General features: G+C 45.7%; 1 protein-coding gene across 1 annotated transcript in view; it reads right to left on the bottom strand.

Moving 5' to 3' along the window:
- LOC120064248 (tyrosine-protein phosphatase non-receptor type 4-like) overlaps nucleotides 1-12,818 on the bottom strand; it is a 103,723-nt gene that overhangs the window by 55,067 nt on the left and 35,838 nt on the right. Inside the window, exon 3 of the mRNA XM_039014683.1 lies at nucleotides 2,520-2,627. Coding sequence (XP_038870611.1) covers nucleotides 2,520-2,627 — 108 coding nt within the window. The remainder of the gene's footprint in view (nucleotides 1-2,519; nucleotides 2,628-12,818) is intronic.

The raw sequence follows: 12,818 nt of genomic DNA, 5'->3' as shown, positions 1-12,818 counted from the left end.
GTGGATGAGCGATGGCCGAGCGGCATAGGCAAGGTGCAATGGATGGTATAAGGTACAGTATATAAATATGAGATGAGTAATGTAAGATATGTTAACATTATTAAAGTGGCATTATTTAAAGTGACTAGTGATCCATTTATTAAACTGGCCAGTGATTTTAGTCTATGTAGGCAGCAGAATCTCTGAGTTAGTGATGGCTGTTTAATGATGGCCTTGAGATAGAAGCTGTTTTTCAGTCTCTCGGTCTCAGCTTTGATGCACCTGTACTGACCTCGCCTACTGGATGGTAGCGGGGTAAACAAGCAGTGGCTCGGGTGGTTGTTGTCCTTGAAAGACTTATTCTAAAATGGTAAGGTGGAGGTGATATGATCGTTGACTAGTCTCCCAAAGCACTTCATGATGACAGAAATGAGTGCTACGGGGCGGTAGTCATTTAGTTAATTTATCTTTGCCTTCTTGGGAACAGGAACAATGGTGGACATCTTGAAGCATGTGGGGACAGCAGACTGGGATAGGGAGCGATTGAATATTTCCGTGAACACACCTGCCAGCTGGTCTGTGCATGCTCTGAGGACGCGGCTAGGGATGCCGTCTGGCCCGGCAGCCTTGCGAGGGTTAACACGTTTAAAATGTCTTACTCGCGTCGGCCACGGAGAAGGAGAGGCCGCAGCCCTTGTTAGCGGGCCGCAACAGTGGCACTGTATTATTCTCAAAGCGGGCAAAGGTGTTTAGTTTGTCTGGAAGCGAGACATCGGTGTCCGTGACGTGGCTAGTTTTATTTTTGTAGTCCGTGATTGTCTGTAGACCCTGACACATATGTCTCGTGTCTGAGCCGTTGAATTGCGACTCCACTTCGTCCCTATACCGACATTTCGCTTGTTTGATTGCCTTGCGGAGGGAATAACTACACTGTTTATTTTCGGCCATATTCCCAGTCCTCTTACCATGGTTAAACTATGGTTCGCACTTTCAGTTTTGCGCGAATGCCACCATCCACGGTTTCTGGTTAGGGTAGGTTTTAATAGTCACATTGGGTACAACATCTCTAATGCACTTCCTTATAAACTCACTCACTGAGTCAGCGTATAGATCAATGTTATTCTCTGAGGCTGCCCGGAACATTTCCCAGTCCACGTGATCAAAACAATCTTGAAGTGTGGATTCCGATTGGTCAGACCAGCGTTGAATGGTTCTAGTCACCGGTACATCATGTTTGAGTTTCTGCCTATAAGACGGTAGGAGCAAGATGGAGTCGTGGTCGGATTTGCCGAAGGGAGGGCGAGGGAGGGCCATGTATGCATCACGGAAGTTAGAGTAGCAGTGGTCCAGTGTATTGCTTGCGCGAGTGCTGCAATCAATATGCTGGTAGAATTTAGGTAGCCTTGTTCTCAGATGTGCTTTGTTAAAATCCCCAGCAACAATAAATGCAGCCTCAGGATATATGGATTCCAGTTTACATAGAGTCCAGTGAAGTTCCTTGAGGGCCGCCGTGGTATCTGCTTGAGGGGGTATATACACAGCTGTGTAGATAACTGACGAGAATTCTCTTGGAAGATAATATGGCCGGCTTTTGATTGTAAGGAATTCTAGGTCAGGTGAGCAGAAGGACTTGAGTTCCTGTATGTTGTTATGATTACACCATGAGTCGTTAATCATGAAGCATACACCACCGCTCTTCTTCTTTCCAGAGAGGTATTTATCTCTGTCGGCACGACGCATGAAGAAGCCCGGTGGCTGAACCGACTCCGACAACGTATCCCGAGAAAGACATGTTTCCGTGAAACAGAGAATGTTACAATCTCTGATGTCTCTCTGGAAGGGAACCCTTGCTCTAATTTCATGTACCTTGTTGTCAAAAGACTAGATATTGGTGAGTAGTACACTCTGAAGCGGTGGGCGTTGTGCACGCCTACGGAGCCTGACCAGGAGGCCGCTCCGTCTGCCTCTTCCTTCGGCAACGTTGTTTTGGGTCGGCCTCTGGGATTAGATCCATTGTCCTGGGTGGTGGTCCGAACAAAGGATCCGATTCAGGAAAGTCATTTTCCTGGTCGTAATGTTGGTAAATTGACTTAGCGCTTATATCCAATAGTTCTTCCCGGCTGTATGTAATAACACTTAAGATTTTCTGGGGTGACAACGTAAGAATGAATACGTGAAAAAACAAAATACTGCATAGTTTCCTTAGGACTCGAAGCGAGGCGACCATCAGCTGTGTTGTAGTATAGTGTGTAGTGGCAGGCAATGTCCCATTAACATACAGGCTTCCAACATGACTTAGGCTAACAGATGGATTGTACAATGGGTTATGTAGAACAATAACTCCCCATCCCCCTCCATTTCTCACAGCAACACACTTGTCTGAAGACTAAATTCACCACAGAGAGTTACATTTAGGTGAGAGCAGGAAAAGGCTGTCCTCAAGTGAAAGACTTGATGGAGATGGACAGTAGTGAACGAGACAGTGTTGACTGAAGTGTAAAAAGGTGTTTTGCCATCAAGAGTCTGACCTTGGCACCTACCGGGCTGTCGGAGGAGTCGTCGGACAGATGCAGGCCGAAGTAATCCCTCTCTGTCAGCTCCAGGTGTTTAAACACTTCCTCCAGTAAGACCTGACCCTGGTTGTGCTTCTGTAGAGAGAGGGGGAGGGGGTGAGAAAGAGGGAGCGAGAAAATAACAAATTATTTGTGTGTGTCTCCTAGCAAACTCCCCATGCCTCAAGTCTCCATGGCAGCCAGGTCTGAGTAGCTGCTACCTATCACTGTCCGTCTCCCATAGCGCGGTCACACCAGGGACACAGTGACAACCACTTGTCTCCCTTCTGCCCCTCCCACTCTCCCCCTGCCTCCCATGTGGCACACAGCAGTGCTGTGCCAGTGAGGGGATGGTGATGGTGTTGACACAGAGCTCCACAGAGGTAAGTCCATGTCACAGCCCCAGGCCAGTTCTAAGCCACAGGGAGCAGACTGGCAGCTCTGGGCTGCTGACTGTCAAACATGCGCTGACAGAGTGGGGAAACGCAGCCTCTCCCCGTGTACACTATTTTTAGCCTCAACCCTCAGATGACACCAAATCAAATCACATTTTTGTTGGTCACAAACACACGTGTTTGGCAGATGTTATTGCGGGTGTAGCGAAATGCTTGTGCTTCTAGCTCCGACAGTGCAGTAATATCTAACAGTTTCACAACATATACCCAAAACACACGTAAATCTAAGTAAGGAATGGATTAAGAATATATATATATATATATACACTGCTCAAAAAAATAAAGGGAACACTTAAACAACACAATGTAACTCCAAGTCAATCACACTTCTGTGAAATCAAACTGTCCACTTAGGAAGCAACACTGATTGACAATAAATTTCACATGCTGTTGTGCAAATGGAATAGACAAAAGGTGGAAATTAAAGGCAATTAGCAAGACACCCTCAATAAAGGAGTGATTCTGCAGGTGGTGACCACAGACCACTTCTCAGTTCCTATGCTTCCTGGCTGATGTTTTGGTCACTTTTGAATGCTGGCGGTGCTCTCACTCTAGTGGTAGCATGAGACGGAGTCTACAACCCACACAATTGGCTCAGGTAGTGCAGCTCATCCAGGATGGCACATCAATGCGAGCTGTGGCAAGAAGGTTTGCTGTGTCTGTCAGCGTAGTGTCCAGAGCATGGAGCATCCTATTTAGTTTGCTAGGCTAGCTGCAGAGCTGTCTGACTAAATCATTTTACTAGTTCTTCAAAGAAGATGAGGCATACATAAACAAACGGTCTCTATCCCTCTCTCCTTGCTGTGATGTGCACATTCCTCTCATTCAGGCTGTGGTCTGTGTGCATCTAACCTAACGTAGCAGGCATAAAAGTATATCCATCTCTGCCTGAGCTGGGAAAAACAGGCGCAATGGATTATGGTCATTGTAGTTAATTACCATGTTTCTGAGCTGAGCAAGGTTGAATATTTGCTTAATGAAAACTCCCTTCCAGCGTCCCACAAAGTTCTTGAGTTGATACTACATGGAATTCAAGTAATTGAACCGATGTTAGTTATGTTATGTTTAGTGACAATATTTAGTGACCAGTCTTTGACACCAACAATCACCCAGGTTCTTTCTTACTGTCCCGTTCATCATCCTCACTCCTCCTCCCTTCCTACTTTCTCATCACTACATCTTGTCTTCTCAGTTTCCCTTCACATTCAGAGGAACTGTTCAGTCAGGGAATGTAGGTCACGACAAGGCTTGGACAAATCTGATCAATCTAACTCTTGCTATGCCAGGGACGGATGGCTTTCCAGGAACTGCAGAGTACAAATCGATGCGGAACTGAGGAAGGAAATCGAAGGAAAGTTGAGCTTTATTAATTTAGCTGCTGAGCCAAGATCAGTGTCACAAGCTCCTTTTATAGCCGGGCTACCACGGCAACAGATGGAGTATATATATATATACAGTATCAACCAGAAAAAAAATTACTCAGAGAAGTTACATAATAATATAATTCACATATTCCCACATTATATAATAAAAATAACATGGGGAGGGGGGTTTGTGCAAGCGCTTTCATATTCTTCCTGACATTTAATATGATTGTGTGGCCATTTGGGACGGCAGGTAGCCTAGTGGTTTGAGCGTTGGGCCAGTAACCGGAAGGTTGCTGGATCGAATCACCGAGCTGACTAGGTAAAAATCTGTCCTTCTGCCCCTTAACAAGGCAATTAACCCACGGTTCCCCGGTAGGCCGTCATTGTAAATAAGAATTTGTTCTTATCTGACTTGCCTAGCTAAATAAAAATAAAAATAATAATTTTTATATCTGAACACGCTCAATATGCTTCACAGAGGAAGGCTTTTCCTCTTTCGGAACAATGACAACATGAAGAAAAAACAAATGTCCTGTGGCGAACATTCTGTGACTGGCTGGCTGCCTCATGATCAAATAACCTGGCAGAAGCAGTGACTGCTCCCCATCAGGAGGGAAGACACTGGTGTCGTAAAAAAGACACTGAACTAGGGATGGGTCCCGAAACCAGCTATTAAATGGGCCCCGGGGCTAAATTATAAAAGACCGTATTATCGGTAAACTCCGACGTTATCGGTTCTGCTTTCGGAACTGGAGAAATTAAGAAAATACATTTTCTATTTATTATTGCTACATAAACGTTATCCTGTACATTTTATCATCTCACCAACCGTTTCTAATTTGCAATAAGATTAAGACATTCGTCTATGATGCATTTTCACTATTCCCAATCCAGAAGCGAGATCGCTCTCGCGAGGAGCCTGTCGCACGCACAAAGACCCTGCTCTTAATTAGTGACGATGGCAGAGAGAACTAAACATACAAAAATGTGGATACACTTCACCAGAGTCGATGCTGACAATGCTCGTTGCCACAATGCAACAAGAGTTTTGCTTGTTAGGGCAGAAACGCATGCAATCTGTCCAAACATCTATCGAAAGTGCATCATGTACAGGCAGATAAATGCACAGTTTTCGACTGCCTAGCTCGTAGTTCATCTGTCATTGGCTGATCTACGTTAGGTATGTATGCTAGCAGCCTAGAGCCCACACACTGAGTTAACTCTATTATGAGAACATGGGTTCCTGATCAAAAGGAACCATTAGCCAGCTGATTGTTTAGCTATGGGTGTGTTCATAAATTTAATCACCCATTTAAAGATGTTGCAACTTTTTTGTTAAAGTTGCAGCTACAATGAACCAACCCACTCCTCCCTCTAATACTGCTGGTCCAAGCCAAAGACCAGCCCAAAGCCCCTACACGCTGGCAGCTAGTGGGAGGATGCATGAGGAGAGGGTGAATGAGTGCCACCTAGCCGTGACCAAGGTCATAGTGAAAGGCCTACACCCCTTTGCAACAGTGGAGTCCAAGGGCTTTAGGTAACAGTCTGTCAGTATATGTTGAGTTGGATACATTTTTTGGATATAGTAGTATAAAAGGGTTGTATGTTAGTCCCAACCCAAATATACCCCTCCCTCCAGGAGTTACCTCAGTGACACATTCATTCCTACCTGGTATAGTGTAGAAAAGACCAATGTGATCACTGAGCTGAAGGACGTGCCAAAGCTGGCCATCACATCAGACGGGTGGATCAGCCTCTGCCAGGACCACTGTCTCACTGGTACAGTGCATTACACAAGCCAGGGCAGTGTTAAACAGAAGGTCCTCCACACCAGGGCAGTATAAAACAGGTCCTCTACACCAGGGCAGTGTAAAACAGAAGGTCCTCCACACCAGGACAGTGTAAAACAGAAGGTCCTCTACACCAGGGCAGTGTAAAACAGAAGGTCCTCTACACCAGGACAGTGTAAAACAGAAGGTCCTCTACACCAGGACAGTGTAAAACAGAAGGTCCTCTACACCAGGGCAGTGTAAAACAGAAGGTCCTCTACACCAGGACAGTGTAAAACAGAAGGTCCTCCACACCAGGACAGTGTAAAACAGAAGGTCCTCCACACCAGGACAGTGTAAAACAGAAGGTCCTCCACACCAGGACAGTGTAAAACAGAAGGTCCTCCACACCAGGACAGTGTAAAACAGAAGGTCCTCCACACCAGGACAGTGTAAAACAGAAGGTTCTCCACACCAGGACAGTGTAAAACAGAAGGTCCTCCACACCAGGACAGTGTAAAACAGAAGGTCCTCCACACCAGGACAGTGTAAAACAGAAGGTCCTCCACACCAGGACAGTGTAAAACAGAAGGTCCTCCACACCAGGGCAGTGTAAAACAGAAGGTCCTCTACACCAGGACAGTGTAAAACAGAAGGTCCTCCACACCAGGACAGTGTAAAACAGAAGGTCCTCCACACCAGGACAGTGTAAAACAGAAGGTCCTCCACACCAGGACAGTGTAAAACAGAAGGTCCTCCACACCAGGACAGTGTAAGTAAAACAGAAGGTCCTCTACACCAGGACAGTGTAAAACAGAAGGTCCTCCACACCAGGACAGTGTAAAACAGAAGGTCATCCACACCAGGACAGTGTAAAACAGAAGGTCATCCACACCAGGACAGTGTAAAACAGAAGGTCCTCTACACCAGGACAGTGTAAAACAGAAGGTCCTCTACACCAGGACAGTGTAAGTAAAACAGAAGGTCCTCCACACCAGGACAGTGTAAAACAGAAGGTCATCCACACCAGGACAGTGTAAAACAGAAGGTCCTCTACACCAGGACAGTGTAAAACAGAAGGTCCTCCACACCAGGACAGTGTAAAACAGAAGGTCCTCTACACCAGGACAGTGTAAAACAGAAGGTCCTCCACACCAGGACAGTGTAAGTAAAACAGAAGGTCCTCTACACCAGGACAGTGTAAAACAGAAGGTCCTCTACACCAGGACAGTGTAAAACAGAAGGTCCTCCACACCAGGACAGTGTAAAACAGAAGGTCATCCACACCAGGACAGTGTAAAACAGAAGGTCCTCTACACCAGGACAGTGTAAAACAGAAGGTCATCCACAACAGGACAGTGTAAAACAGAAGGTCCTCCACACCAGGACAGTGTAAAACAGAAGGTCCTCCACACCAGGACAGTGTAAAACAGAAGGTCCTCCACACCAGGACAGTGTAAAACAGAAGGTCCTCTACACCAGGACAGTGTAAAACAGAAGGTCCTCCACACCAGGACAGTGTAAAACAGAAGGTCCTCCACACCAGGACAGTGTAAAACAGAAGGTCCTCTACACCAGGACAGTGTAAAACAGAAGGTCCTCCACAACAGGACAGTGTAAAACAGAAGGTCCTCCACACCAGGACAGTGTAAAACAGAAGGTCCTCCACACCAGGACAGTGTAAAACAGAAGGTCCTCCACACCAGGACAGTGTAAAACAGAAGGTCCTCCACAACAGGACAGTGTAAAACAGAAGGTCCTCCACACCAGGGCAGTGTAAAACAGAAGGTCCTCCACACCAGGACAGTGTAAAACAGAAGGTCCTCCACACCAGGACAGTGTAAAACAGAAGGTCCTCTACACCAGGACAGTGTAAAACAGAAGGTCCTCCACACCAGGGCAGTGTAAAACAGAAGGTCCTCCACACCAGGGCAGTGTAAAACAGAAGGTCCTCCACACCAGGACAGTGTACAAATCGCAAACTGGCGAAGTAGTGGCAGAGGAGATCTAAGACATTCTGGAAGAGTTTGAGACAGAGCCGAGAAAGATTGTAGCTGTGACTGTTGATATTGCTGGCAATATGGATGTTGCCATCAAGAGCTTTGTGCACACAGTAAATCTAGTAGCACATAAAATCTACAATATTACTTCCATTAATAAATGGGAAGCCTGAATCAGAGCAGTGGCCGTGTGGTTCAAGAGATCCTCGATGTCCAAAACAGTCTTGAAGGAAAAGCAGCAGCTCCTTGGTAAGAAGCCAGTTCAATCTATTAAAGTATTATTTTGAAATCCCCACATTTAACAATTTAATTCAATATTCAAGTGTGTGGTAATTAAATGTATGTTGATTTTTGATGTTGTTTCAGACCTTCCACAACACTCACTCATTCTTGATGTCAGGACCAGATGGAACTCTATCTAATGATAGAGAGATTCATGGAGCAGTAGGCAGCGATCCAAGCAGCAGCCTTGGACACATGACTGAGAAAAGCAATGACCAAGGACAACCTGGACCGTCTGAAGGACGAGGACTTCCATAAGGCTGAGGAGTTTGTCCAGCTCATGAGAATCCTCTATACATCCACACTGTGTGTGTCATGTGAAAAGAGTGCCACCTGTGGACAGATCAAACCCATCCTCCACAAACTGGAAGAGCACTTCACTGTGAACATGAAGATACAACGTTTGTGGCAACCATCAAAGAGAAGGTCTGGGAGAATCTCTCCGAGCGCTATCAGGATGAGGACATTCAAGCCTTCCTGCATGAGGCCACAGCAATGGACCCCAGATTTGAAGGGAGGCTGGTGAGTTACGCCACCTGGGACAGGCTGAGGAAAGCAACTGTTGAGGCCAATGTGACAGGAGCAACACCAGGGCTGTCAGAGGAGCCGGAGCAGACAGACACAGAGCACCAGCAACAGGAGGAGTCTGAATGAGAAGGAGAGGAAATGGTGGAGACAACCCCTCCATTGTACAAAACAAGGAGATGCTTGGAGGAGCTGTTCTCAGAGGAAGACAGGGAGTTGAAGTTGACGATCCAACAGGACACCTCGTCCCTCAGCGAGCGTGTTGACCTGGAGGTCGAGCTCTACAAAGGCCTGCCTCCCATCCCAAAGACCTGCCTCCCATCCCCATGGCTGAAGATCCTGTGATGTGGTGGTGGGAGAAGAGAGCTACTCTGCCCCTCCTCACAAACATTACAACAAGCTACCTCTTTGCTCAAGCCTCATCCACCCCTAGCGAGAGGGTATTTTCGACTGCAGGGAACACAATAAGCCAGGAGAGGTCCCGACTTCTGCCAGAGAAGGCAAATACACTGCTCAAAAAAATAAAGGGAACACTTAAACAACACAATGTAACTCCAAGTCAATCACACTTCTGTGAAATCAAACTGTCCACTTAGGAAGCAACACTGATTGACAATACATTTCACATGCTGTTGTGCAAATGGAATAGACAAAAGGTGGAAATTATAGGCAATTAGCAAGACACCCCCAAAAAAGGAGTGATTCTGCAGGTGGTGACCACAGACCACTTCTCAGTTCCTATGCTTCCTGGCTGATGTTTTGGTCACTTTTGAATGCTGGCGGTGCTCTCACTCTAGTGGTAGCATGAGACGGAGTCTACAACCCACACAAGTGGCTCAGGTAGTGCTGTTCATCCAGGATGGCACATCAATGCGAGCTGTGGCAAGAAGGTTTGCTGTGTCTGTCAGCGTAGTGTCCAGAGCATGGAGGCGCTACCAGGAGACAGGCCAGTACATCAGGAGACGTGGAGGAGGCCGTAGGAGGGCAACAACCCAGCAGCAGGACCGCTACCTCCGCCTTTGTGCAAGGAGGTGCACTGCCAGCGCCCTGCAAAATGACCTCCAGCAGGCCACAAATGTGCATGTGTCAGCATATGGTCTCACAAGGGGTCTGAGGATCTCATCTCGGTACCTAATGGCAGTCAGGCTACCTCTGGCGAGCACATGGAGGGCTGTGCAGCCCCACAAAGAAATGCCACCCCACACCATGACTGACCCATCGCCAAACCGGTCATGCTGGAGGATGTTGCAGGCAGCAGAACGTTCTCCACGGCGTCTCCAGACTCTGTCACGTCTGTCACATGTGCTCATGTGCTCAGTGTGAACCTGCTTTCATCTGTGAAGAGCACAGGGCGCCAGTGGCGAATTTGCCAATCTGGGTGTTCTCTGGCAAATGCCAAACGTCCTGCACGGTGTTGGGCTGTAAGCACAACCCCCACCTGTGGACGTCGGGCCCTCATACCACCCTCATGGAGTCTGTTTCTGACCGTTTGAGCAGACACATGCACATTTGTGGCCTGCTGGAGGTCATTTTGCAGGGCGCTGGCAGTGCACCTCCTTGCACAAAGGCGGAGGTAGCGGTCCTGCTGCTGGGTTGTTGCCCTCCTACGGCCTCCTCCACGTCTCCTGATGTACTGGCCTGTCTCCTGGTAGCGCCTCCATGCTCTGGACACTACGCTGACAGACACAGCAAACCTTTTTGCCACAGCTCGCATTGATGTGCCATCCTGGATGAACTGCACTACCTGAGCCACTTGTGTGGGTTGTAGACTCCGTCTCATGCTACCACTAGAGTGAGAGCACCGCCAGCATTCAAAAGTGACCAAAACATCAGCCAGGAAGCATAGGAACTGAGAAGTGGTCTGTGGTCACCACCTGCAGAATCACTCCTTTTTTGGGGGTGTCTTGCTAATTGCCTATAATTTCCACCTTTTGTCTATTCCATTTGCACAACAGCATGTGAAATTTATTGTCAATCAGTGTTGCTTCCTAAGTGGACAGTTTGATTTCACAGAAGTGTGATTGACTTGGAGTTACATTGTGTTGTTTAAGTGTTCCCTTTATTTTTTTGAGCAGTGTATGTTCATCTTTCTCCAGAAGAACTGCTAAGAACTGTTAGTCCTTTTGCAGCCTACCTGCATGCCCCACCCCTGTTGTTCTATACCACTGTATTTTCTTTTGCAAGAAAATATTGTTTTATTTTGTTTTACATTTCCATCATCACAACATTAGAGTCTATAATTAGTGATTTGTTCAAATCATTGCTGTTTCTTTTGCTGTAAATAATTGTGTATTTTATATATTTTACATTTCAGAAAATAAAGCAAATGTTAATTATGATCGTAATTTGTTTTGTTTTTTCTCTCGTAAAAAATTACAAAAAAACCCCGATAGGAATACTGTTAAAGTACCGGATCGATAAGCAGTATCGGTAAGAGTAGCAATACCGTTAAAATCTTAACGATACCCATCCCTACTCTGAACACTGATTTTTTCCCTCCATAATTGGCACCCAGTGTGTGTGTGTGTGTGTGTGTGTGTGTGTGTGTGTGTGTGTGTGTGTGTGTGTGTGTGTGTGTGTGTGTGTGTGTGTGTGTAGCTAGAAAGACGTGCCTGTGAGCGAGTATGTACTTGAATGGACAGCCCTTAGGGAAGCTACTATGTGAGAAAGAATGTCAGGCATTTCACGGTGAGAAGAGCTAGGGCTACAGCCCAGGCCTCAACCCCCACCACCCTGCAGAGGACGGAAGGAACGGATGGGGGACATTTCCATCTTAGATTTGCAACATGTTGTGGTGTTACAGTCCCGGGTATCTTATAGGAGAAAGATAGCCCTGAAAGATCTACCTATTCTGGGACATGGCCATGTAGTGCTTTCGACATGGTTAAGAGTAACAGCACATGACAATGGATTAGGAGGAAAGAATTCACACCCCTTTTGCCACATTCTGTTGTGTTACAAAGTGGGATTAAACTAGATTTCATTTTGTTGTGTTACAAAGTGGGATTAAATTAGATGTCATTTTTTGTCAACAATCAACAACAACAAAAAAATACTCTTCATGTCAAAGTGGAAGAAAAATTCTAACATTTGTATTAAAAAAAATATTTAAAAAATATATTATATTGAATACAATAACAATATTGTATTCAACCCTCTGAGTCAATAAATGTTAAATAACCTATGCCAGCGATTACAGCAGTGAGTCTTTCTGGGTAAATCTCTAAAGCTTTGCACACCTGGATTGTACAATAACAGCATTACACTGTGTATTCAGGACAAAGTTCATTTGCCACATTATTTGCCGTATTACTTTAGTTCCTTATTGCAAACAGGATGCATGTTTGTATATTTTTATTCTGTAAAGGCTTACTTCTTTTCACTCTGTCAATTACATTAGCATTGTGGAGTAACTACAATTTAGTTGATCCATCCTTAGTTGTCCTATCACAGCCATTAAACTCTGTTTTAAAGTCACCATTGGCCTCGTAGTGAAATCCCTGAGTGGTTTCCTTCCTCTCCGGCAACTGAGTTAGGAAGAACGCCTGTATATTTTTAGTGACTGGGTGATACACTATCCAAAGTGTAATTAATAACTTCACTATGCTCAAAAGGATATTCAATGTCTGTTTATTTATTTTTTTACTCATCTACCAATAGGTGCCATTCTTTGCGAGGCATAGGAAAACCTCCCTGGTCTTTGTAGTTGCATCTGTGTTTGAAATTTACTGCTCAACTGAAGAACCTTACAGATAATTGTATGGGGTACAGAGATGAGGGAGTCATAAAAAAAATCACATTAAACACTATTATTGCCCACAGAGTGAGTGCATGCAACTTATTATGTGACTAGTTAAGCAAATTTGTACTCGTATTTAGGCTTGCCATA

This window comes from Salvelinus namaycush, chromosome 19 (genome assembly GCF_016432855.1).
Source record: "Salvelinus namaycush isolate Seneca chromosome 19, SaNama_1.0, whole genome shotgun sequence".
In the NCBI taxonomy this organism is placed as follows: domain Eukaryota; kingdom Metazoa; phylum Chordata; class Actinopteri; order Salmoniformes; family Salmonidae; genus Salvelinus; species Salvelinus namaycush.
The sequence above is the reverse complement of the archived record's forward strand: the minus strand, read 5'-3'. Positions and strand labels throughout refer to the sequence as shown.